The sequence below is a fragment of the Perissodus microlepis genome, chromosome 15 (assembly GCF_051167445.1).
Source record: "Perissodus microlepis isolate ML-2025 ecotype Zambia chromosome 15, ASM5116744v1, whole genome shotgun sequence".
In the NCBI taxonomy this organism is placed as follows: Eukaryota; Metazoa; Chordata; class Actinopteri; order Cichliformes; family Cichlidae; genus Perissodus; species Perissodus microlepis.
In genome coordinates, this window is record NC_140475.1 from 3,500,193 (window position 1) to 3,527,591 (window position 27,399).

Below are 27,399 nucleotides of genomic sequence, written 5' to 3' on the forward strand. Positions count from 1 at the left end.
CTAATCTGGGGAAGCACCTTGTCAGACTCAAGAATACATCTAAAAGCTGTGGAGTGTTTGACATCTTGAAAGCCAAATACACCAGAGGTCTGTTGCCAACATATGAGCCACTGAACCCACGGATGATGGTCGGGACCCCTACATCGTCTCAGGTAATTAGGTAGCTGGATAAAAATGTTTTATGTATTATTTTACAAAAAGCTGTACTGGAAAAAGGTATAATTGGGAAACAGTCCCAAATTCCCCAAATACCGGCTCTGGTACCAGCATTGTTTCAAACGTGAAAGGTACCAAACCCTGTTATTAGGGTAACTAAGTAAGGTAACAGAGTTGCAATCTGACTTGCAGTCAGAGGCCAGATATGAGTCAGGAAAAACCCTGTACTCTTATGTGGAGGCAGAGAGAGACACTTACTTCATAGAGAAAGATCCCCCGGTTAATTTTCCAGTGTCTGGGTCCAGAAACGCCAACTTCAGGCAGCACAGCGTGGGCAAACCCACCTCATACTTGATGCCAACTATCTTCATTAACTCCTGCTCCTAAATGCCACAAAAAAGACATAACGAGCATGTTTGAGTTCTCAAGACAAAAAAATAAAGAAAATCATCCTGAAAGTCTAATTCAATTCTCTGGTTTCGATTAATGATTCCTCTTTCAGTTATTTCTTGTTCTTTCCTACAGGAAAGCCCCAAATCAAGTGTTTGGTGTTTTTTGTTTGTGTGTAGGATGTAGGTTTGTTTCCAGCTGAGAAAAAGTGAAACCTAAAGATAGAAGTCTGGCTGTACAAAATACTAAGAGAAAATAAAAAGATGTCGTAGAAGAAAATGCTGCATTTCATACACTACAAGCAGCACATTCACAAGGAAGCACACTGTGCCCGCAATGCATTATGTTCTGCTGTCTGCACAGGGATTGCTATTTCGGCTTCCTCACGCAGAAGGACAGAAAAAAAATGAAATGTATACCAAATATAAAATGCAATCCTATAAACTGTTGCTCTCAAGTGTTAAAGTGTCTGAAGGGGGTGGCTTTTTTTCATGCTTCCGTAGACAACTCCATATGCAGTTTCATAACCTTTTTTTTATGCTCAGTAGACATTTGTCTTTCGGTAGAGAGACGTTTTTAGGAAAGAAAAAATACGATTAAACTAGGAGTGTGAAACCAGACGTGTGGCGGAGATAAAGAAGCCACACCGGTGAAAGGTTTGCAGCAATAATCCTGTCGACTTTTGCATTGCAACAAAACAGCAGTTAATGATTACACTAACATGTGCGTGAATCCCTGGGTCCTGCTATGTATTCCTAGGAGGACAGTGTCATTTTTTATTTATTTATTTGTCTTATTTTGTTTTAATTGTGTCCCGTCTGGCAGCTTTTGCAATGACAAATAGGAGCTGAGCGCACTGTTGTGCCAAACACATTTTGCTTTTCCAAGATCAGCTCTATAAAGTCTCTATAGGATCATCTTGTTCAGGGTTTAACTGTTTATTTCTTCATTTCTATTCATGTTATTCCAGTTATTACATTCAATGGGGTATACAGTATGACACGGGTAACAAATCAACACTCTTCTAGTGGTGTGTGTGTGTGTGTGTGTGAGAGTGTGAGAGAGAAAGAGAGAGCGTGTCAAGTGTGAGTGTGTTTGTGTGTCTTTGTCACCAAATGTACTTGAAAATGAGGGTGGAAAGCTGCAATGATGGCCCTCAAGAGCCCAGGCAGACAGAGATGGATCCGGGAAAACCGGGTAATCCCCATCCCTGCAGGACAAGGAGGGAGAGCCTAGATGGGGCGCCCAAAGCAAAGGGGCGCGAGTCCCAGATGACCAGAGGCAACGGGCAACCGACTCCACCAGAGGCCAGTCGTACTGGTGTGAGCCGAGATCAGGGTCTCAGGGCTCCATGTGCCAAAGAACCACCCCGTACCCGGCAGATCGCGGACCACCAAGGAAGTGGGTCAACGACCACGCCAGAACATCCAGCCACGCACCTCGGAACTAACAAATATCCACATCCCAGTGGGAGGGGGTAGCAGCACCCAGAGGGGAGATGTGAGGAGGGTGAACCCCTCCCTACACGACCATGTCCCACACGGACCAAAGCTCAGCAAGCCCACAGCGTCGTTTTTAAAAATTTCTCATGGGCTCGCCTTTTTACCTTTGGATGTCTACATTCCTAAAAGAGAAATGTCACTGAAAATATGACACCTTCAAAATGTCAGTGAAGCCAGGATATAACTGCTGTTCACTGCATATTTAGGAGAGAGGCAGCGCTTTTCAGAGAAACGCTGCTTTGGTTTGGATTTTACTGTCAAACTGTTTCTTACCCGGAGCTCCATCTTGTGCCACGGCTGCTTCTTAGGATTGATGCTGTAAATTTTTTTCTGTTTGGCCATCTCCACGTAAGCTTCATGGCCCTGTCTGAAGTAGTACACCTGCACACACACACACACACATATGCAAAAGAATTAACGGCTTTAACTGCACTTGTAAATTTCTTTGGTGCGTGTTTGCAATGTAATTACAACTACATGGCATAACTGCTCGAGATGTGCCCTTTTGTTTTCATGGGTGTAATGACCGTTAATGCCACATGAGGTCTCCGACTTGTGATGCAGACTTTAGTCCTTGTTGCCATGTAAAACATGACCCTGTGTTTTGGTGTGAGCAGACATGTGGTGAAGATGCGGTCGGCGTGTACCTCGTCGCCCATCTGGGGTATGTAAGGACATCTCCGGGGGACCGTGTCCGTGATCCAGGCAGAGGGAAGCCATTCCTCCAGAGTTAGCCCTTGCTCCTGAAACTGCGTCCTCTGCAAGACGCACAGCAGAATAAATATGACACATACAGTACTTATAATCCGGCGTGAAGCAAAAGACCTGACTGAATTAAGTTAGTTCATTCGTCAGCTTCAAATAACTTAGGAGAAGGAAAATGCAGTTCATTACTGATAACAAACCTTCCTCTTCTCCTTTGGCTTCTTCTTCTTTGGTAATGCGCCATCTTTATCTGCTTTGTCTTTCTTCCTTTCCTTCTTCCCCTCCCTCTTCTTCTCCCCATCCTCCTCTGAGCCGCTGCTTTTCTTCTTCACTTTAACGCTCTTCTTGGGCGGTTCAAGGTTGATCCCGGCATCGGCTGTCCAGTCCGAATAATCGCTGGAGTAATCGCTGCAAATACATCACGGGGCCGAGATTAAACACACAGATGTGCGGCGTCTGCTCGTGCAGCTTTCTGATTTGCATTTAGTGTGCGAACACATCGTCGGGAGATGAGTGACGAGATAAATTGGAGATACGCTCGGTGTTTCTTACCTCGAACTACTATGCTCATCTGGCCAGGGCTCCTTCTCCTCTTCATCCTTCTCCTCCTCTGAGGAGTGCCCGTTGATTTGCCGTACCTCCACCTCTCCCTGAAAACACATACAAAATTAAATTAGGACACAAAAGCAAATGGACAAAAAAAGACAAAGAATGACAAAAATCATCATAATAAAAAGTAAAATCCTCAGAACATCAAAACTAAAAACTATTCACTAAATTCGTAACAATGCAGTATGAATATGTACCTCTGAGGTGCTATCATCCTCATCTGCAGCCTCAGCACTCTGCCGACTTGTCTCTTCCATGGCAGCGCGGGTTTGATAGCCATGGTTACCTTGGCTCCTCCTCGCTTCGTCTACCACACACTCTGATGTCGGATGAACCTGGAAAAGCAAAGAACGGAGCTGAGTGTAACCAAAGTCCTGCGTTTGAGACATTTCTGGTTAAGAAATTCAAAATTAAAAGAAAAAATCATAATAAAACAGCCATAATCTAGTCGAACAGCTATGCTCATGAACTCACCCTGCTCTCCTTGGGGAGAGAGTGGAGAGTACGTCTTCTCCTTTCTGACTGATAAATATTGATCTCTTCCTCTCCTTTAGCTTCACGCCAGTTCACTTGTCTCCTGCACACACACAGATCACGAGGTTCATCATATTTAGGAGATCCTGTGTGAGAACGTGTTTGTGTACATATCTTTTTCAGGAGTTACCTGACAGAGGCTTCTTCGAGCTCAGGGACCAGCACCCTGCGGCTCCAGGCTACCAGATCTCCCTCTGTGGCCATTTGGCTGCGAGGGGCGTTGCTGTGCATCTGGCGGACTCCCTCGATCTGCCCGCTGCGCCGTAGACCCACGTTGGGCGGGGAGTGCACCTCAGTGGGAGATCCCACAGATCCTGAGGGGGTGGGGGAGGAGAGATAGGGTTTCACTTAAACTGTTGGGGAACTGTTGCACAGCACTAAATAAATGATGAGACCGCTAGCCAAATCTCAGAATTATTTCCAGTAGACCTTCTGTTAAGGTGTGACATATGGGACACTTCAGTGCATCACAGTAGAAAACTTTGATATAAAATGAAAAAGTAATGAGAAATAAATTGGAAAAACCTGTAACTAGAAATTATTTGAATTATCAGTAATAATAATTAAATCTGAGATTCTGAATTTTAAAAAATAAATGAAACTCATTGATTACATAAAACCCACAGAATTATCTGCAGTTTTCTTCCAAAACCAAAAGTTTAAAGCTCAAGTTCATGTTTTTCTTATTTAAATTATTTTCAAAAAAAGAACAATTTTCCATTTATTTTATCTCCCGCGATTAATCGACTAATCACCAAGGACTCAAACACAATTGGTTTGCATAGGTAAGAAATAGGAGTTTAAAAAATACTTTTTTAAAACGTGACTTCAAATAGTAGAGAGTCGATTATTAAGTATTTTAGGAACCCATCAGCTAATCTGCTGACTCTGGGGACATAACACAGGGGCTCAGGTGCAGCCAGTAGATATACAGGCTGAGACGACCAGTCACTGCTTAAGAATGCAAATAAATTTAATGCAGCTAGTAAAAAGCTTAATTGTCTTCAGCTGATGGTTTTGAGACTGAACATTGGCCTTTTTTGTCTCCACACTGGCCGTTTACCAGCATGTACCCATGTCTAATGTCACTGGTCAATAAAACCAACACCACAAATGGAAGCTGGGAAGCTTCCGGTCCAAAAAATGTTTATCTTTGTCTACAGATGTCTCCATCTTTACATGCAGATATCAGTTATTAAGCCACCGACTGATGGAATCTATAAAGGGAAAAAAAAGTGTTCTTTCATAATGCTCACAGTCTATTTTCATGTGCTACCACGGAGCACCAGAGCTGAGGACACAAATAGTTCTGATCTTCTGTACTCATCACTCTGAGAATTAATTGACCAAATAAAAAATCATATCCCACAAACACACATTACCTACTCTCAGTGTGCTCTGTGAAAACAGGTTCCCTGCATTCACTAACTCTTTGAATCAGTTTATTACATTTCCTGTTTAAAAATCCACTGAGACACTTATTTACATAATTGCAGTTGTTGCAAATTATGCATGCTGCAGGTTTCATTGAATAATAATAATAAAAAAACCTCTCTTCACGATCCACGAATCATGTTGTCAACCTAAAGGTCTGAGAAAACATAAATAGTGGCTGTAATACATGTGCTGTTAATTCTACGAATTAATCAATCACAGCAAACACGTCTGCTTCAAGTGAAAGATGATGCTCCAACATATTAGTGCTGCTATGGATAGATGTGAATAATGACTGAAATCCAGGAAAATGAGAACAAAAGAAATTTGGGTGGAGAATGAATCAGATTAAACAGTCAGCATCGCTTTAATGTCATGACTCCTACCTCTGCTGGACCTGGTGTTTGAGGCAGCAGCAGAGATGTCATTGGTTCCCAGTCTTTGGTCCTGTTCCTGCTGCAGCCTCTGAATCATGGTGTCCAGAGGACTGGGACCATCCACCGCCTGTTCACTCACCACTTGATTCAGGCCTGCCAGGAATAGCGCAAAAGTGAGAGAGAGAGAATTAAAAAAATGAGCTTAAATCCAACCATTGTTACAGCCATGACGAATACAACTGTGCCTAATAACTTAACTATCTCTGCTGTGCCTTACTAACACATTTCATTAACTGCTGATTGCTTCTGTTTATATCCCAGCCAACAGCCTTCTGAACTCTAATCTTAATTGCCATTACTACTGTAGTTTCAATAAAAGCCTCACATTGAGCTCATTTAAAGACAAATAAGATTATTGTCAGGCTATGACAGCACAGACAGATGGCCTCTGATAAGACAGAAGACAGCATCACCTCCAGGCAAATATCTAAAGCGCATAAGCAGAACTCCAAAGAAAGAGCTCTTATTTCAGCCTGAATACCTGAGGAAGTGACCCCCATCTGAGGAATCAGCTGCTCATCCCTGCAGTCCTCCCTTCCGGGCACCAGCCGCTGGTATCTTGGTGGATGTGGATTCCCATCCACATCCACCAGGAAGGGAGGGGGCATTAGGTGTGGAGCTTGCTGAGTTTGTTCGTCCAGCACGTAGTTATTGGCATCCCGGATCAGTGGCCGGTAGTCGGTATGGAAGAACATCTGATCTGCTATCTGAAACAGTTTTGAGGTTGAGAGGGTGCGGCGCTGTTGTTATTACTAATAACATGCGATGAGTTGTCGTGTATGTGCATAAATATTGCAGGTCAGTTTACCTTGTCGTACTTGCTGCTGGAGCCGAAGCCAAAGATGAGCAGGTGACCGTGGGAATCGGTGGCTGCAAAGTGCTGCCCATCTGGACTGCATTTGCAGTCAAACAGCGCTCCGTGCCCTTGGCCCTCAATCTATCAAGGGTGAGACAGAGTGGAGGGGAAATCTTAAAACTGCACTGTAGCTATTTGCACTGCATGGGCACAACCCACTATTAATGTCTTGTCAACAAGCCAGCAGAATTGTCCAGAAAGAAATATGCACACAAAGAACAAACATCAAACAGTTTGTAGCACAACAGTAGCCTGTTTATGCAAACCGACATGAACTGCTCCCCAAAAGGAGGACACCTGCAGAAAGCAAACCTTCTTCAACAGGAAATCAGCAAGAAACCCCTGACTGCTCTGACCGTCAGCCAGCTGCTGCTTTTGGTTTGATCTGCGGGTTTTCCTTCATTCTCACAAAGGCTCCATTCAACTGATGGAAATATGCCTTTATAGCTTCTCACACTTCTCATTCATGCAAAAGTGCCAAACTCAAACAGCACATAGACTACTCAGTTTTATACACCTTGCATGTGTTTTTGCCCAACTGGATGACAGAGTTGTTGGAAATTAGCACCATAATTTTGAAGAAATACCGATTCAAAAGAATTCAAGCTTAAAAGTGAAACCAGGGCATCCTGTAAACAGCCTCTGCCGTCCTGCACTAGTGACATCGTTCAGAGAGTCTGTGCAGCAGGTATGGGCCTCAACAGCAACTTTGAAGCCATGCGGTTTAGAGGGGACCTTGTTTCTGTGGTCTATGAGTGGGCTGTGTCCTCTGTTGGTGCTGGTAGTGGTCAGTGAAATTTGCTTTATCGAGTCCAAAGTCACCACAGGTGTGTACCAGGATATTTTAGACCATTTCATGCTTCCACCCACTCACAAGCTTTATGTAGAGGGAGCTCTCCCTACCCCACAGCGCCCAAACGACTACCAGATGATTCGCTGACCATGTTATCACAATGTTATTACTGTGTAAAGGCCCCTATAACAGCAACCTGGGATTCAACAACACCTCAGCAGTGCCCGATCTGATCACCTCCATCCCAGCCCACAGTGATGCAGTGATATGCAGGCAGTGAGTTTAAAAATGAACATACTCTCCAGAGGCTGGACCGATCTTCAGGGTTCAGACAGCTTTAAAAGCTACGTTATTTACATCACTGTGTAAAGTCAATGAGAGCCGATCTCTCTAATAGGGTCATCTCAGGCACTCGGCTCTGACGGTAAGCCACACCCACCTGCTGTTCACATTTTCTGCTTAAGAGGGGCAGCCAATTAAGAGCAAGACGTCTTAAAAGCAGAGGGAGGAGGGAGTTAACAGGGCTTGTTGCAGGCAGAGGATGAAGTGAGGGGGTGCACTAAGGCCCGGTGTAAGATAATTAAGGATTATGCAGTTCCCTGCCTGTGTGTCCTTTCTGCTTGTGCTAATCTTACTCTACATTCACCTTTACTCTTCAACCCTCTTTTGTGTTTTTTTCTGTCCACAGGGAGGTTTTCAAAGTTTGATCGGACCCAATGAAAAAACTGCTGTAGTAAAATTATTTTTCAAGGCATTGTTTTTTATGTTACTGCTGGGCATTTTTGACTTACTACTTTATTTTCCATGTATCTATCATCCCTATTGTTGTTCCTCCAACCAAAAGACCCATTCAAAGCTAGGAAAAACCCTGACAAGAGGACGCTTTTCAGGAGAAGTCTCACAGTCAGTTTCAGCCTGAAACTTGGGCCTTTTAACATGCACAAAGACTTTGTGTTGTTAAGCAACACTATTCACTGTCTATGACCAACACCAAGATTTGGCCAAATGACCAGCTCACTATGTGAGTCACATGTTCTGGGAATGTGGTTAATGCCGTCCTTGGTTACCATAGAAGCAGGAAGCAGGAAATACTACAATAATTAAAACACTGGATAAATTTGTAGAGTGGCATATGTGATTCATTTTGATGAGAGAGCCACGAAGGCACGAAGGGAGGTGAGAAGAGTAAAGAAAGCACAGAGAGAAAGTGAAAGTATAGCGTTGGGAGAAGGTTAACAGCGGGTGAAAGTGAAATAAAGGGTGAGACGAGGAGGGGAATGGGAAAAGAATGTGTGTAAGAGAAGCAGAAATATACCTGATAAAACCACATATCTATGCAGATAAACAGAGAGAATACAGTTTAAAAAAAGTGCAGGGAGAGGATCGAGATCTGGACACTTGTGAATGAAACAGAAGCGAGTGAAAGGCGATGACACGCGAGCGAGGAAACGTTCTGTGGACGAGACGCTCACCATGTTGAAATAGGAGCGGATCTTCACTCCTCTGGCTAGATCCCACACAATACAATTCCCATCATGCCCCGCTGAGAAAAGGATTCTCGGATCAAAGGGATGTGGCTCCAGAACAAACACTTCATCCTCGTGACCCTGTCGACCAACAAGGGAACATCTAGGATTAGATTAAGAAATAAGAAAAGAGAAGCAACAGCCAAACCTGACTTTTTATGCTTAAGCCCACACACAGCTGAGCATATTTTGCATTCCTCTCACTGTTAGTGTGCAAACCCACATGCTTTTTAAGTTAACAAGTAAAAAATTCATATTCATCTGTTTTTTGTTTGCTTTTTATATACACTGTTTTCATCAAATGTTCCAGTTTTATCACTGCGTCACCAAGGAGACTCTGACAGCGTGTTAGCAACTAGATTTCTGATCAAAAGATAAAGTAAAAATGATGAAAACAAGGCCAAGAGCTAAGTAGTGAAACAGCAGCAGCCTAAGATGACCCTAAGAGCAACACCGTAATACAGAAGAGTTACTTGAGTATAATGTTTAGTTTGTTAACTGACAGGAAGACAATAACTTAAAGCAGAAGGATGGCATCTCCATAAAACCGCTCTTGACACGTCTACGTGACATTAAAGCTTGGTTGGCTTTAAACATTTTAAATTTTAATGAAAAGAAAACAGAGGTGTTGGTGTTTGGTGCTAGTGGTCCCTGTGAGTCCTCCTCTGTTGATTTGGGATGCCTGGAAGTTTATTTTACATCTGTTATTACTGACCTTTGTCCAGCTGTTATCATTTAAGGCGACTGGCAAGAGTGACATTTTCTTTCTAGGCAGCATTTGGAAACAGTGATCCATGCTTTTATTCCTTCCCGTCTGGACTACTCTAACTCACTTTACGTGCGGGTCAGTCAGTCGTTGCTCTCACTATGTCCTTTAGAGCAGCGGTCCCCAACCCCCGGGCCTCGGACCGGTACCGGTCCGTGAGTCGTTTGGTACCGGGCCGCAAGAGTAGAGGCTCAGGTGTGAAATGTATGGTTTCCAGGGTTTTTATCGGTTTTCAGCGTTATTTTGTTATCGTTTTTATCGTTAACTCGGTTTTCCTGGGTCTTTTCACGTGTGTTATGAATAAATCTTGTTTTTTTTGGTACCGGTACTAGTTTTATCTTGTTGTATTTATCCGCGACACCTTAAAGGCCGGTCCGTGAAAATATTGTCGGGCATAAACCGGTCCGTGACGCAAAAAAGGTTGGAGACCGCTGGTTTAGAGTTCATCTTAATATTCTTATATTTGTTTTTAAACAATCACAATCTAGCCCCGCCTTACCTCTCTGAGTTTCTACGTCCCTACACACCCTGTCGGTCTCTTAGGTCAGCTGATCAGCTGCCCCTGAAAGTACCGAGACCCAAGAGGAAGCTCAGAGGGGGCGGGGCTTTTTCTATCATTGCTCCTAAATTATGGAATAACTTGCCCTCGCACGTTAGAGAGGCCCCTTCACTGTCCACTTTTAAAACACGTCTTAAAACCCATTTTTATTCTTTGGCTTTTGACCGTAGTGAGACTTAGTTTCTCTTGGAATTAAATTAGTTATTAACTAATTAATTCTTTTACTTTTTTCTTTTATTTGGCTTTTATTTATATCGTATGTAATTTTATTATTTAGTTCCAACGTACAGCATTTTCCGTCAGCTGTGGTTTGTTTTAAAGTGCTTTATAAATAAAGATGATGATGATGATTAAATAACCACCTGTTACAACCAAAAGTTTTTTCTCATGCACTTTGCCAATTCAGTTTTTATTTAGATTATTTTTACATCTTTCTCTGATATAGTGATGAATAATCTGAAGGACTAAAAAACTTATTAGCAAATAAATAAAAATGACATTTTGGCCACATCTGTACATATCAGCGAACCAGAACAAAACTAACTGATTAGCCTCAGCGCCAGTTCTATTCAGAGTAAAAGAACATTAATATTCTAATCACACGGTGCAAATATCAACACTCAATGGACACAACAAATCAAAAATTCACAACACAACATGGATGACTTATTCCGGAAACAGCCTACACTGCAGCTGCTGAGCCATATCACTCATGTGCTAATAGGCTGTAAGTCTGCAGGTTTTTTTAAAGTCACAACATCCGAAAAAGTGGAAATCTGTAATAACATCAACATGTGGATAAGTGAATAAGAGGGTTTAACCTCTGAGGGCCATGAATGTGTATACAGTGTGAACCGGCAGTGTGTTGTGGTCCAGTCAACAGTGATCTGAGCTGTTACAGAATAACACACAACACTGAACTACGATATTATGATGCACATCTTTGTTTGTGTCCGAGTGTCAAGTCACCACATACCATCAGGACATGGACCAGATTTCCAGTGATGGAGTTCCACACTTTCAACGTCAGATTGTTGGCCGCCGTTATCACCGTGCTGTCATGGCGATCCCATGCCACCATGGTAACCTTCAGCTTGGTCACTTTGTCTTCCAGCGGCGGAGGGTTGTACTTCCTGAGGGGGAGAGTAGTGATGCCGTTCAGGACTAAAATTTAAGCCCAACTAAGGTCTTTCTAGTTTAGTTTACACATAAAAATCAGACACAGAGTCGTTGCCAAAGGTATTAGCAGCAGCATCACTCCAAAATTCAAATTTTTATTTATTTCCAATAAAAGTTCATCTTCACTATATCACAGAAACATGGAAGAAATCATCTAAATAAAAACTGAGCAGCATACTGCATGAAAAACAAACTCTGTGCTACTGCCAAATGTTTTGGCCATGACTGTGTATCAAATATGAAAATACTGTAAAAACAAAACAAAAAAAAGTAGACGCAACAAAAAATTAAACGCATCTTTTTCTAACTACATTAGTTATAAGTTTAAAAAACTCGACTGTCCTTTTGAGGAATGTATTCTATTTTCCTCAGTCCCTTTTTACACCGTTAATGAGGAGCCAGACCAATCTGACAGTTAGACCTTATCTTTCTGCAGCTTCAGATAATTATTCACAACCCCAGCTGTTCCTGTTTACATAAGAAAGATGTGAAAATCAACACACCCAAAACATCCCAATACTTTTTGCTGCAATTCCCTGACCCAGACTTTCTTTATTTTACAGACCGATTGTAGGAGCAATGGTTATAGATTTAACTCTATTAAATACTTTAAGTAACTTCTTGTATTATCCAAGTTGAGGGCATTTAGGACTTTTTTTAGGTTTTGTTTTAGTTGACCTCATTGCTGCATTAGGTTTGTTGCGTTTGTTCAGGCAACAAAGACATAAACAGTCTGTCAGTGTACTCTACTCATGCACCGTCTGGGAATAAATCTATACTCTGTCTAGGAGCAGTCAGGTAATCAATCACCATGTCACACTTTATTCCACAGGTGTGAAAGAGATTTTTCTTTAACTTAACGATGCAGCTTCTCTATATTATGCAGTAGGTCATTGTACTTTAAATACATAAAAGCACGTGTAAAACACTTCAAAACTCTGCATTTTTCATGAGAAGAATTCATCACACACTGTAGCGTTCAATGCAGGTGATTGATTATTTTAAAATGTAAACTGACATCATCACCTGCAGGATGATCCCAGCTCACAAGGTCTTTATTCCAAGCACAAAAGCACTAATGGGAAGGCCAGGCCTTGACAGCAGTGCAGAGACACATACCCGGGTAATTTGGTCTGCATGTCCAGCAGAATGCTCTTCCAGCCCTGAGGGTGAAGCTGCCAGATCCGAGCTGTACCGTCCCTGCTGCCGCTCACAAACCTGCAACACAAGCGCGCGCGCGCACATTTATGTGAATGAAAATATAACACTTACTTTGAGATCAGCTTCCTGCAGTAAAATGGTTCCCTCCGTCTCCACACATCAACAGTAATTACATATACCCCCGGATCTCCACCTCTACCACCCTGGCTCTTTGCATACACCGTCTACACCTTCCTCCCTGCTTAGATTACAGCAACCCAGGGGAATTACAGCTGAGCTTGTTTTTCTGCACTCCGTCTAGGTACACGCCGTTTAATATGTCGCGCACAAGCACAAGTGTGTGTCTGAATGTGTGTTTGTGAGAGAGAGACACACACAAAGAGTGTGTGTTAGACATTAAGTAAAGCTGCTGACATCATCAAGTTATATCACAGCACCGCGAGGTTCACAACGCAACAGTGGTGCAGAAAAATTAACTGCAATAACTATGTACCTCACGCACACATGTATAGAAATGCAATCTGTGTAAACTCACCTGTCACTGCAATGTGAAAACTGGATGCTGTCAACTTTGTCCTAAGTGGGAAAATATGAGAGAGAAACGTCAGCGCAAGCCTATTTCTTATTTAGTTAGCGTTAAACTGTATTTTCAGCAAATTAAAAAATGTCAAATAACTAATTCATCTCAGACATTTTCAATTACAATTCCACGTTTCATTGACAAGAACAATATTTGTGACAAATCATTTCAAATCCACCTTTAAAGTTGACTACTATTAGAGCAGCTTTGTATTTTTCACATTTCCAAATAGATATTCCTATTTTTTATTTATCCTCTCAATTCCTCCTCTTTGGCTCTCTTCACAAACTGAAGGTCTGAACCGCAGCTGGTGCTCATGATCAGAGCAGTATGTCTGGAATAACTATATCCACTCTTGCTGAGATCATACACAGGCAAGAGTGGAAAAAACTGTTTGAAAATGAGCACTGTTTGTGCACATGTTGTATTTGTTATTTGAAGCATCTGTGGTTAGAAGAGTATATACAGGACAGAAAATAAGGAAGACTATTATAGGTCTGCTTCAGATGTTCATGAGGAGGTTAATATATGGTTGAAAACTTCAGAAGCCAGCTATAGATCTACAGCTACAGATTTGATCATTTTTAGTAATATTCTCAGAAAACTAGCTCAAATCTTAAACTTGTTCAATAAGCCAACACAGTGCGCTTGGATTAAAGCTGTTTTTGTAGTAACTAAATAATAAATAAATAAATAAAAAGGGCTCTACGCTGACTCACCGTATGGGACTCAAGCTCAGAGATCTTTTCTGGTTGGCCTGAGCCAAAGTAGTATACCCTGATGATGTGGTCTGTGCTTCCTGTGGCGAGGAACATACCACCTGGATGCATATATTTTTAAAAGGAAGAAAGAAAGAAAAAAGACTGGGGTAATATTTGTTTCACATTCATTGGTTTACCTCGGGGACATTGGTATACATTAACTATTTGCAAATGTGCGTGCTTTTGCAAACCAGTAATATTTCTAACCCTTAAAATAGAAATACCCACAAAAAACAGACCACAGTCATCCCACATTTACTGATAAGGAGCTGCAGCCACACAAGTGGTGACGCACAATGTGTGCTGTTCTCCAGTTAGTCTGAGTGAGCATCTTGTTCTGTTTCTCTGTCAGTGCTCTGGAAGCATGCATAAAAACACCACAGCGAGCTGCGTTCACCTGCGCTGAAGGAGGAGCAGATCATCTGGACGCCGGGTCGAGAGCGCTCTGTGAATTTACTCGGCCTCTGACTGGACACACACACAAACACACACACGAGAACAAAATCGTTTATAACACAATTTAACACAAAGAACTACCACCTTTGGCGTCTTGGCTGAGTTTGGCGTGCTTTACATACTGCACCTAAACATTTCTAAAACTGGCCAGTTGGCCATTAAATACAGTGACAATTATAAATTCATGTGTACTTAAGATCAATACAATCTTATAGAAATCTTCAGCATAGGATCAAACTTTTACACAAATAAGCCCCTTTCGGACATGCACTCCTTTCCATTCATCAAAATTTATCAACTTCATGTCTCTTTTTAAAAAACAAAAAGACCACGTGCGACTGAGTAATTATTTCAGTGCAACACATGCCTAAACTGCAAGCAGTCGAATTTACGTAATAAGATTACACCGCACTGACTTCCAAGGGCGTGCACAGGTTTCTAGCCAGTATATAGAGACCCATTAATGAAGCACAGGCTCTCTGCATCGAGTAGCAGAGACAATATGGGGACAAGGTTCACAGAGAGGTAATATGAGAGTCAGGAACAAGCCAGTGCAGGTAACAATAAGGAAGAAGATGCAGGAGGCTCAGATCAACTTCTAAAAATAAAAATAAGTTTTTTTACTCCACTGAAAACTGCGTGTCATCTCATGCCAAATATCGCATCCAAACCATGGCTTTCTACATCGCGGCTGCGCAATTCACTGAATGAGGCCTTGAGGAGCATGAGCTCAAAAAGTGACCTTTATCTGAATGACAGAACGCTGTCACTTACAGATTGATGAGGACAACTGTGTTATGTATGCCGTGTCTGAAAAGGAGCTGCAATGACGTGCTGACAAAATGCTTGATGCACAAAGTGTGAGAAATGTTTGTGCAGGTGAGACCATGTGTTTTTCTCACCCAAACTTGAGTGTCCGTGCATCCCACTGCCAGAAGCAGATGGTGCCATCAGCTCCGGTGGAGGACAGGTAGCGCTTGGAGCCACTACAGAGAGGAGAAAACTGCAAACACAACCAATCAGAGGTTAGCGGAATGAACAGAGGACAAAGACACACACAAACACAGTCGCTCTCACTGGGCACTTCATTAAGTTCTTCTTAAAACAAATATGGTATCAGCCAATCGCATTGACGGGCTACAGCAGCAGAAAGACTACATGAGTGCCACTCCTGTCAGCTACGAACAGCAAACTGAAGCTACAATTCTCATGGGTTCACCAAAACTGGAAGAATATTGCCTGGTCTGATGAGCGTCTGCTGTAACAACCAGATGCTGGGTCAGAATTTGACGTCAACCCATATTCTGATGGCTGCTTTCAGCAGGACGATGACACAAAGCTCCAATCATCTCAAAGTGGTTCCTTTAGCATCTCAATGAGTTCACTGGCCTCAAGTCAGCCTCCACAGTTACCAGATCTCAATCCAGTAGAGCACCTTTAGGATGTGATTTTTAATACAATGGATGTGTAACAAATCTGCAGCAGCTGTGTGATGGTATCACATCAATATGGACCAAAATCTGTGAGGGATGCTTCCAGCATATTGTTGAATCTCTGCCATGAAGATTAAAAGCAGTTCTGAAGGCAAAAGAGCATCCAACCAGGAGCTGATAAGGGTGACTAACAAAGCTTCCAGTAAACTAAAAGCAGTTGCACATGAAAAACTTGACACAAGTTAAACTGTGTGCTGTAAACACAAAAACATTTATATAGATATATATTGCCTGTTAAGTAAAAACTTAGCTTTCTACAGTAAAATGCAGTTGCAGTTTGTGGTGGCTTCTCCCAGTCTGTAAAGAATATGAAATAAAAACAGCTTTAAAACAATACCTGCAGTGAGGTGATGGAGGCTGCGTGTCCCTCCAGGACAGCCAGAGGAGCGCAGGTTTGTAAGCACCACACTCTAATGGTCTTGTCACAGGAGCCGGCGGCAATCATGGTGTTCTCATAGCTGACGGCCATGTCAGAAATCTCGGCAGCGTGGCCGCGCAGGGTTGCCAGCAGACGCCCGTCATCTGTTCCCCAGATCTTCACGAGACAGTCATCTGAGCCCTGGGACAGAAAGAAAACACCACCGCACATGAGTGACGATTCACATTTGAGATCAGCGCATCTGCTTCTGGGCAACGGTTCCGGGAAGACAAATTAAAAATGTGAAGTTGAAGAAGATTTCCAAAATCTATCTGGGCACGCTGCAGAGCAGGACTCTCAGCAGATTGGCAAATTTGGAATACAAACAGAGGAGGGAAGGAGACTCTTGAAATGTAAAAATAGATTAATGATTAATTTGCTTTTTGACAAAAAAGCTACAATGAACATCTCAAGGCACTGACGGTGCATTTGCATGCACTGTAACCAGCTTATTGTTAACTGGTAAAGAGAAAAAGACCGCAGCTGGCATGTAAACACATTCCCTGGATAATGTTATCAATGCAAAACAACAGTGAGCACTGCCAAATGAACACGCACACTGTTACTGTGGTCTGAGAATATCTTAGGCTGATTACATTTGACTCAGTAGACTGAGACTGGATGTGATGACACAGAGTTGGTTTTGCACACATGAGAACTCGACTGTTAGAACGGAGGGACAGAAAATAGATCAGGCAGGAACCAACTCATATCCTCTTACTTTGTAACAGTTTTGTAGCAAAGTAGAAGCAAATAATAATTCTATTAATATTTATAAATAATTACCAAAAAAAAGCTTTGTTAGTGAAGCATTTACAAGAATTGTTAGCTCAGATTCTCCTTAAACACTCATAAGTCTGCAATCAAAGTGCACGATCGAGTCTTCAATCGTGAAACCGTCTTTGGGGAGAGTGCCTGACTGCGATCCAACTCGCTGACGGTTAAAATGCTCGTGATTCAACATGTTGCCAGATCCATCTGTTTTTTGGTTAAGAGCTCAAAATGATTTAAGTAACAGGTAACCGTGATGAAGACGCGAAAGACACACAAACACAAATCCACTTGTTTTAAAAAGCCAGCGATTTCAGGATGTAACGCTTCTTCGCTTTAAAATAAGAATTTTTGTCACGCTGAGGGTCAGACACTGTTAATGACGGTGTTTCATTTTATGTGCTCCAACATGCACCTGAAACCTTTTTTTAAAAAATCATAACGCTTTATAAAATAACTAACACAGTGCTGTACATTAAGTATCAGCTGATGTATTGGTTGCCCCGAAAGCCTTGACCTTTTACTACAAAGCATTTTGGGAGACCTGCCACGCCGTCTGCACCACCATAGATTTAAGAGCAAAGTGCAATCCTCCCTGTTTCCTCACAACTACAGATAAGATTTTAACCACAGTCACAAGGACAACCAGCACAAACCAACTGTTCTCGATTTGTCTTTTCAAGCGACCACAAGAATTGGCTGTTTTTAAAATTATGTTATGCAAATCGATATAACTGACTGCAAAGCTGTTGTTGGACCAAACTTGCGTGCACTTGTTCACCGAACACAACGATCCCCGCGAATCTTTAGGCCGCACAAAATAATCAATTAATATGCCTGAAACAGCATAAGAGCCTGAGCAAAAGGACTGAAGAGATCTAAAAATAAGAACATATATAAATAAAAATGATCTCGTGATAAAAGGAGGGGAAAAAGTAGCAGAGAGAGAGGGGGGGGGGAAAAGGAGAGAAAGAGAAAGTGAGGGAGAGCAAGAATGAATTTTAATTCTGGCACTTAGCCAGCGCCTCAGAGGAAACATTTTCTCCAGTTATGATGAGAAATAGCAAGATGAAGAGTGGGGGGGGGGGAGGAAGAGAAAGGAACAAAGGAGGGGCAGCATAGCATGAGGACGGGGGGGAGAGAAAGAGAGAGAAAGAGAGATAACAGGAAAAAAGACACAGAGACACTCAATCTAACCCCCTCCTCCTCCTCCTCCTCCTCCTCTCAGCAGCCAGCCATTTTTAGAGATTTAAGAAGTGAAAGCTGAAAATGGTGTAGAACAGCAGGCAGTGTTTGACTCAAGATTCCAAACAGAAGGACGGCGACATTAAATCAACATTGTCTCATTGTTCCTTCACCATTTAACACGTTACCAGAAGCTGTACCTCTCTCAAACTAGGTGGAAAAGGCATGCGGCAAATGTACACAACGGGCACCCAGGGGTCAAAGGTCAGCTTACTTCTTTTGAGATAAATGCTTTCACTTCATTACCCGTGATTATTATCATCGCACAGCTGTCTGAGTTTTTCCGACGTGTAACCCAACAGGTTATAGCTGTGAGTCACTGAGTAAAAGCGTCCTACCACAGTTAGGTAAACAGTAATTACCGCCTAGCAGAACCGTTACAGCATGAAACGCAGATGCTTGTGCATCTTGGTGAGCGAGCGGCACCTTGTAACAATCTAGCACAGAATGCGAGAGGTGACTCTAAACAAACACAGAGCCGCCGCAATCGCGCAGCAGCCACAAGAAATTAGACTCAAACAGGCTCTCGTTCACAAGCTAATGTCAACGCAACGTCGAACAAAAACGCGCGTGGGAAAACTTACGGTGAAGATGCGTCGCCCCGTCCTGTCGAAGGTCACGCAGTACACGGACGACAAGTGTCCCAGGATCCTCTTGTGCATCTTCATGTGTGTGTACACGGCCGTGGGCACCAGCTGACGGAGACGGTAGGCGCCATTCAGTCGACGGCAGAAGCTCGTCTCCACTGGATGTCAAGAAAAACATGCACATTAGTACGGAAAGACACGAGTGTACAGAATGTACAGATGTAAACGTCACTAAATATTCATTAAATTGACAAAAGTCTCCACTCGTCTGCTTTCCCATGCACACTCCAATCTTAATGCAGTTTGGTACCATAACAGCTTTCCACAAGGTTTAGGAGTTTGTTTATGGGAATTTTTGAGCGTTCTTCCAGAAGCACGTTTGTGAGGTTAGGCGCTGATGTTGGATGAGGAGGCCGGGCTCGCATTCTCTGCTCTGATTCATCCCAAAGGTGTTTTATTAGGTTGAGGTCAGGACTCTGTGCAGGCCAGTCAAGTTCTCTTCCATACCACACTCGATCATCCATGTCTTTATGGACCTTGCTTTCTGCAATGGTGCGCAATCATGTTGGAACAAAACGAGGCCCTCCCAAAAGTGTTCCCCAAAGTTGGGAGCATAAAATTGTCCAAAATGTTTTGATATCCTGAAGCATTAAGAGTTCCTTTCACTGGAACTAAGGGGCTCCCTCAAACCCCTCAAAAACAATAATCCTGCCTCCGCCAAACTTTATACTTTATACTTGGCACAAAGTAAACCCAAACGCCAAACTCGTCCATTGGACTCGTCCACAGAACACGACTCTGTTCCTCTAGAGTCCAGTGGCGCCGTGCTTTACACAACTGCATCCGACACTTTGCATTGCGCTTGGTGGTGTAAGACTTGGATGCGGCTACTTTCATGATGCATAACCGTTTCCATCAAGCTCTCTACACACTGTTCTTCTGCTAATCTGAAGGACACAAGTTTTTACAATAGAGCATAAGAATGCTGAAATATTTTAAAGGGAATTATTTAAAAAAAAGACCTCCATCTTTTCACTCTTGGACTTATTAAGATTGGCTTTGTATGATTCACCATTCAAAATAATCCTCATTTATCTTATTTATCCTCCGCAGCACAACCCTCTTCTGATTGGCTGTCCCTGACACACAGTAGGTTTGAATGCAGCTGAGTAAGGCTCCTCTGCGCTGTATCTGATGCCGGTGGTATAGTTGCTGCATCTGCTAGTTTATAGAGGGTCTTTGGGTCCTTCACGTTTCATGAGATACTCTGTAGAGAAGTGTCCATGTGACCTGCAGTTTTTTGCAACCAGTGTGCCAAAATTCGCATGAATGCTTCAGATGGATTCCAAGAGGACTTGGGGAAAAAAATAGAACAGGAAGGACTACTCATCCATGGTGTCCACAGCTGTCCATGTGCATCTCCACAAGCAAGTATAATCCTGGACTGAGATGGTCGTACTGAGCACATCCGCTCTCACTGACACTGACATCAGATCCAGGAGTTAAAAAAAACTGCGCTCTTATACACGTCTGGAGTTGGAGCTTTTGGATTATTTGTAGATGCATCCCCCTGATTTTTGGAAACTTTTGCCATGTTTATTAAGCGCGAGGTGAAGCACAACAAGTCCACTTTAAAAAAAAAGATCCAAAACTCTGTGTGCAAACATACTGACTTCTTTAGGCAAATCAATACTTGGCCCAGTCATTTTGGCCCAATTTACCAAAATGAATGTTTTCCTTACCAATATTCGGCGGGCTCCCGTAGATAACAGGTGGCTCCGGTGGACGTCCACAGTGCAGCGCAGCCAGCGCTGAGCCTTTCCACACAACATGTTTGCAACCTGGAATTTACACACACAGCACAGATGCATAAGCACATGCACAGCTATAGTTAAGTGTGTGTTGTGCATGTTGATCTGGATGTATGCAGTCATATTTGCATAACCACGCAAATGTATACATTCACTCCATGTCTTGGTAAGTCAGCACTTACATGCAGGAAGACAAAGGCATTGAGCGTGTGGGTGTTTTTGCGCGTGTGTATATTTAAGGATGCAAATGCACTGCACGTGAACTCACTCTTGGCGGTGCGGAGAAGATTCTGTCTGCCAGCTCCTAGAAGGCTGGTGAGTCCAGGCACACTGGCAGGGACCTCCCTCTCCAGCAGCGGACAAACTCTGGTGCAGACCTGCAGCAGGTGGTCTGGCGTGATGTGCCTGTAGAGCTTTACCTGAACGCAAGCATACACTCAGATTAAATCTGTCTTCAGGCTGGTAAATGACCACAAAATACAACTACTGCTAGTGGGGGGAGGGTGGTAGAGTTTAAAAAAAATAAAAAAGGAAGCTGAGAGAAATGTGCTCAAAGAGCTTTCCTGCCATAAGCTGCTGTGTCAAGACATCAAACCCCCACCAGCTGGATGATTTCTGCTGCTCGAACCCGACGACAGTGGTGTGAAAAAGAAAACGTCTCAGTGGAGGTACAAATGGGTTCCACATTACTACGCCAATTTTCACACAAAAATCTACAAATCTATCGAACACATCAGGGGGTGAAAACATGTCAGAAGGCAAACAGTGGCTGCAAAGTAAAGGGAAATTGAAACTTTAATTTCAAATTCAAGTATTTCCAGCAAACAGAAACACTGAAAAATCCAGGCCACTTCCACAAATGAGTGTTGAGAATCTTAAAGTAAAGGCCCCTCTGCTCTCTGAGTGTGTCAAAGGAAATCACACTAAACCGATAACAGATAAACTAACAGATAAGATCCTCCTTTTTTTAAAAAAACAATACAACCTGAGACGTATTTATACACTAAAATGAAAAAGATGAAGGCTTTTAAATGGTGCGGCTCCCAGCAGCATACCCACTACAACAGTGGTGGTGGTGGGATGGAGGGGGTGTGGCATGCAACATAAGGATGAAGCAGAAACCTACGCTGTTATAAACACACAGCTTCTCTGATTCCACTGACACACGGGGACCCTCCTGCGTGGCCTACTTCTAAAGAAACATGCACGCCTGAATGAGTGGAATGGCACGCACGATACGGCCGGGATGAAAGCGAGACACGGAGGGGAATAATGCAGCATGCAGCAGTGTGTTTACTTGGAGGAAGCCAGATCGGTTTAAATGTATTCACTCAAATCAGACGTGCAGTCATCGGCTTTGTTTCAGACACGTAAGCCTGAAATTAAACAATTATTCCACTCAGTCACACACACACACACACTTTCTCCATTCCTTTATCTGTCTCTGTGACACACACACACACACACAATTAATGACCCCTTAATTGCTTTCAACATCCTTGCTGGTTCACAGACGTGATCAGTGTTTCTAAGTACATATCAGCCCCTCTTAGGTACACGCAGACCCACAACTGACACACACACACACACACTAAACTAAGTGATGTGCAATAACAATTTGCTCCATTTTCCTTCCTTCTGAAGGGTAATGGTTAACACTCCCCCAGCCACGGCTGCACCATCACAAAGCACATGGCCCCACACCACTACAAGTTACCCTCTATATAATCATTATTAGTATTGCTATTATTCTTATTCTTATTATTCTTATTATTATTACCATCCTGCTTTCCATTCATAGGCCTACAAACATCTTTCACCTCAAGCATCACTGCCTCTGACATAGATTTGCATTCATTAAAATGTATTATTACTGACAATTAATCCATTAATAAATGAGTCTAAACACATTTGTGCTGATAACGATGCAGGCTTCCACTTCCACTCAAAAACACGGCCGTATTTCATTGCGCTTCGTCTTCCTGATCAGTTTGAAATGCGACACGAAAGCAATCGAACATCTAATGAATCCGCCTTCGTTAATTAGCCGCAATTAATATCGTTAATTATTACAATATCATTGTTGAGTCCTCATTGATGCCCAACCCCCTTCTTTAACAGCGTCCCCCCCCCCTAGACATCTAACTACAAACGCCCACAAAAAAAATAATAAATAATCATAAATAAATAAATAAATCCAGCCGATATCCTGCCCTCCTGCCTCTAACCTCCCTGCTTCCGCTTGGTCTAATAATTAAAACCCCTCCGCAGTATTTTTTTAATACGGGAAATTATGCACAATAGACTGGAGGCAGGCTGAAAGACTGGGGACGGGAGGAGGAGGAACGGAGAGCCCAGCGAGCCAAGCAGGAAGAGAAAAAAAACACACACTCATACGAGCGGGCAGAACGACGCTGTCAATAATTTCTTAAACCTATACATTTACATGGCGATCAAGCTGCACTTTACGCCATCTAGTTCCGTGTGTGCTTTGGGACGTGAAGACGGAAATCGTCCCCCACAAACATTATCTCGTAGATTAACCAGGTCGCTGTTTTTTAAAATCAGTATTAAAATAAAACTTTTAAAATAACACAAAAAGGGGAAAAAAAGATAACGGGGAGTGCGCGCTTTTAGCAGGTCTGACTCGGAAACAAATATGTAAGAGGATGGTGAATTCACTCCACGCCCCCATGCGTAAAACCGCCGCTTTCAGGCGAAAGCCCCGTTTGTTTACATGACAATTAAGCGCTCCAATTAATAGCGCGATTATAAGACATCAAGCTGAACGTTACCTCGCATCTTCACACCGACTGATCCTTCCTCTGCTTTTCCGTCCGAGCTCGCACCAAAACAACCCTCTCCCCAAAAAATAAAAAATAACCACTCCACAACAACCTCAAAGAACAGGGGGCGAGCCGTGACTCCGGCTATACTGACTATACTCTTTATATTCCCCACGAATAAAAAAAAAAGTCCTGTTTTCTAACTCTTGTGCCCCCCTGTGTGTTTTCAACCCATGCACACAAATTATGGTTCTTGCAGGACAAGAGCGCCTCCATCTCTCTCTCTCTCCTAGAGGCTCGTGGCGCAGGGAGTCCCTCCTCCGGATCCTGGCGCTCCTACACCACAACACTCATGACGTATCAACATTTCACACACATTTTTCACCAACAACTCTCGCAACCTTTTGGACATGCATGGCCACCAAACTCGCACACCGTGGCGCACACAAGGTTGGGACCCGAGCCCCTTGTAAGTGCTCCAAAAAGAGCAGCTTCCCTCCCCCTAAAGCCTGCAGCCGACTCGCCCTGCAAAGTCCTTCTTCAGTTTGTGCTCCACCACCTGATTTAAAAATTGCGGGAAATTCAATTTTTATTTTGCTCTCTAAAAACTTTTTCCTCAGTTATACAGCACCCTTACCAAATTTTCGTACGTCCCGGGGTGTTCCTGCCCCGTCCAGTCCAGCCTTTTGGGCAGCAGCTGAGGTGGAAAAACAGTGTGGACCGTGATCATCCAGTTTATAGACGTTACAGGTGATGTTTTAAAACAGTAAATGGTAAATCAGAGTCAAAGCAACATCACAAAGTACAGTGCAGAGAGAAGCATCTCTCTCGTGCTGCTGACTGCTTACCTCCTTCTCCTCCACCTCCCTTATCAGGGTCTGAAAATAGCATAAAAATACAGAATTACACCTCGTGACAATTGCCGACATATTATAAATTCTCCTAAAATGCGAAAACACCAACCTCGGCTGCTTTTTGACACGGTCCAGCTTCTAGAAATCGGGCTATTAGGAAGTACAGTTCTGGTATGGTTGGAGGGGGAGAAGAGGACGGGAGCTGCGTTAGAAGAGGGCACCGAGGAAATTGGGGGGATATTACAACGACCGTGACATAGTTTCCGATCTCCTTTACTCACCAGAAGTCAACTGCGCGATGTGTGTACTGTCTGAAGCCATTTTGGTGTTGTTTGCCAGGGCAGCGCCAGAGCCTGTGTGGTGGGTCTAGGTGGCTGCCCTGTAGCTGTCACTGTTTATCCACCAGGAAGAGGCTGCCTCCATTCAGCTTCGCTCGCACGAAGTCCCGGCTGCGGGAGTATACCTCCGCGGAGCGATAATTAGTGCGCGCTGAAGGCTTCACCCCGCCAAACACCGCCTTCCTTTAACAAAGACCGAATGGCTAAATTGTGGCTGTACTGAGCGCCGGCTGGGGCGAATTTCACTTACGACCGGTTTGCCGTGGAGGCATGTTTGTTTTAATCCCCCTCCCCCTCAAAGGAAAAAGCGCAAGCCCTCTGCGGAAGAATACAGGCGCTGTGTCTCACGTACGCCGCCGTCGAGGGGAGGTAGAAATGGCAGCCTGCTAAAGGAGAGGACACATTGCTGCAGAATGGCTGTTATTTTGAAACTAGACGGCATTTATCACATTTTTATTCATTAGAGTCCATTCCTCTGTCATTTAGTGTCTATTGCGGATTACCACAGCCTAATTCTTGTCAGATTTTTTTTTCTGTATATTCGTAGCTGGCGGGTTCAGAACATGGCTCCCGTGTTTGAGAGGGATTTACAGGCGAGCAAACGTTTCAGCTTAGTTTATCATTATTATTTTTATTATCAAACACCACAGCTAGCCTGCTCTCTTATCAGCTCTCCGTGTTCTTGCTGCTGGTCTCGCTTGTCGTAACTTTGTCGCTATTGTGTAATAAGATGTCCTAGCTAACACACCCACTCTCTCAGGGAGCCGTTTGGTGGGGAAGTCGTCCATTTCTCTTCCAAATACTACCAGGCAATAAAATGGGGGAAGGGTTGGAGAAGGGGAATGCAGCTTAATGAATGAAACCCCGTGAGTTACAGCAATTTAATGGCAACCGAGACACTGAGACAAGGCACACACATCAAGGGGGATTATCAAGGAAATGCATGAGAGGATGCCTCAGTGACAGCTGTGAATGAAAAAAAGGAACAGCAACTCTTTAGTGTTAATTTTTACTTTTTAAAGTAAACTCACAATAATATTTGTGCAAGGGACGTACGTTATAGTTTTATTAAAAGCCAGTTCACCAATGACAAACAACCCCTCCTGGTCTAATCTTACTTCCCACATTTAATGTTTACTGCTACAAGTAAGACACAAATGAAAGTGAAGGTAAATACACACCACACGTGTTTCAGATCATTTTACAACAGTTTGGAGTTTTCTTTTTCGAAATATTTTGCCACATATCTTCTGTTTTTTTCTCTCTTTTCACTCATATCTATAGCCTACATGTGTGAAGTTGCCTATGTGGTACAATTGAGCTAAATTGAAATATTCACACCCACTTACAGTTGCATATAATTCAGTCTACCTGCACAAATGATTAACACTAGTACAGAAACATTTCACCTCTACATTTTAATTTCTTCTTTATAAACTATTTCAAATCTCTAACACATCAACAGTGCATCTGGGAAGATGCTACAAGGCTTTGTGCTTCTAAGAGTCAACTTAATTTTTTTGTCTAATTTAAACAGTAATGCCATTCTATTTTAAAACTAACAAGGTGTAACTCAAATAAAACCATTTTGTCAACGTTAAACACAAATAATACAACATTTATAGGCTGCCAGATGGACAGGAACTCAACAGAGAGTGTTCTCATCACCAGTGGCTACACCACCTACCATTATTCCATGTCAAAAGCGTTCTGGCAGATAGGTGGGTGGACGATTACTCTGAGAGGAACAAGCAATATTTGAGCTTTTCAAAAATCCACTTTAGTATTCTGACCCTCCACTGACAGAGTTTTCGATCTTCTCTTCCAAATGTGTGCATCGTATCAGGCCAGATTAAACTCGTCCATTGACTGATTGGGTGTAATTTGACCAACAAATTCTGTATATATTTTTTAAAGCACAGAAAAAAAGTTAAAATAATACTTAAAATATTTAGATGATCAGTTATGGGTTTTTCAGCCTAATCATTAACTTGTATTTTACCGGTTGACCTGAACCCTTATGACTAAGTTCATTGTGTGGGCTGACACCACCACAAGGAGGCAACCTCACCATGTGTCACTTTACGGGCCAAAGAGGAGTCAAAGGTTATGAAAAGATGCAATCAGTTACAGATTGTCTTTTACTATAAATAGCTCACTGATAAACACTGATCACATTAAAAAAGAGATCTGAAATGGTTTGAGGTTATCTTGACAACAGTCCACACAGAGATACTTGTTTATCCACACCCTTGCAAATCCACACCCTTTACTAAACTTTGCCAGATAGCTTAAAAATCCTGTGAGGTGTGGAGAATTACTTGGCTTCAACACTCTTTCCCTGCTAGAGACAATCATCAGACAATCAGGACTCTGATGTCTTCACTAGTTAGAAAACAGAAGTTTCAGCTCATACTTAGTAGTTTTGCAGCCACGTAACCTTTCTCATATCTTTAGTCTGGATTCAGTGGTCTGCTCTATGGGTTAATACAATGGCTCTTTTTTAAGTGTCACGATCAAGGTTAAGTAAAACTAGGTGTGATAAAACATTTTAGTTAACCCCAATGAAAATACTAAAAAGTAATCGAAAAAAACGTGAAAATAAATATTATAGTGGTCAAATCTTTCACTACTTTTGTTGAGACTTGTCATGTTTACAATACTGTGACTCTGCTACGTTCAGAGGGTTGTG

The 27,399-nt window shown here is 42.7% G+C and overlaps 1 protein-coding gene across 1 annotated transcript in view; it reads right to left on the reverse strand.

The window, feature by feature from the left end:
* Nucleotides 1–24,819, reverse strand: part of phip (PHIP subunit of CUL4-Ring ligase complex) — a 37,613-nt gene extending 12,794 nt beyond the window's left edge. The window contains exons 1-26 of the mRNA XM_084953925.1: nucleotides 24,651–24,819; nucleotides 24,479–24,537; nucleotides 24,364–24,393; nucleotides 24,153–24,212; nucleotides 20,998–21,148; nucleotides 20,661–20,759; nucleotides 18,916–19,076; nucleotides 16,235–16,456; nucleotides 15,307–15,407; nucleotides 14,346–14,416; nucleotides 13,907–14,007; nucleotides 13,143–13,183; nucleotides 12,566–12,664; nucleotides 11,244–11,400; nucleotides 8,889–9,023; nucleotides 6,576–6,704; nucleotides 6,249–6,474; nucleotides 5,717–5,860; nucleotides 4,027–4,210; nucleotides 3,837–3,939; nucleotides 3,560–3,697; nucleotides 3,306–3,403; nucleotides 2,954–3,161; nucleotides 2,696–2,806; nucleotides 2,322–2,429; nucleotides 415–539 (exon numbers count right to left, since the gene is read on the reverse strand). Coding sequence (XP_084810051.1) covers nucleotides 415–539; nucleotides 2,322–2,429; nucleotides 2,696–2,806; nucleotides 2,954–3,161; nucleotides 3,306–3,403; nucleotides 3,560–3,697; nucleotides 3,837–3,939; nucleotides 4,027–4,210; nucleotides 5,717–5,860; nucleotides 6,249–6,474; nucleotides 6,576–6,704; nucleotides 8,889–9,023; nucleotides 11,244–11,400; nucleotides 12,566–12,664; nucleotides 13,143–13,183; nucleotides 13,907–14,007; nucleotides 14,346–14,416; nucleotides 15,307–15,407; nucleotides 16,235–16,456; nucleotides 18,916–19,076; nucleotides 20,661–20,759; nucleotides 20,998–21,148; nucleotides 24,153–24,212; nucleotides 24,364–24,393; nucleotides 24,479–24,537; nucleotides 24,651–24,690 — 3,101 coding nt within the window. The 5' untranslated portion in view covers nucleotides 24,691–24,819. The remainder of the gene's footprint in view (nucleotides 1–414; nucleotides 540–2,321; nucleotides 2,430–2,695; nucleotides 2,807–2,953; nucleotides 3,162–3,305; nucleotides 3,404–3,559; nucleotides 3,698–3,836; nucleotides 3,940–4,026; nucleotides 4,211–5,716; nucleotides 5,861–6,248; nucleotides 6,475–6,575; nucleotides 6,705–8,888; nucleotides 9,024–11,243; nucleotides 11,401–12,565; nucleotides 12,665–13,142; nucleotides 13,184–13,906; nucleotides 14,008–14,345; nucleotides 14,417–15,306; nucleotides 15,408–16,234; nucleotides 16,457–18,915; nucleotides 19,077–20,660; nucleotides 20,760–20,997; nucleotides 21,149–24,152; nucleotides 24,213–24,363; nucleotides 24,394–24,478; nucleotides 24,538–24,650) is intronic.
* Between the last annotated feature and the right edge of the window lie 2,580 nt (nucleotides 24,820–27,399).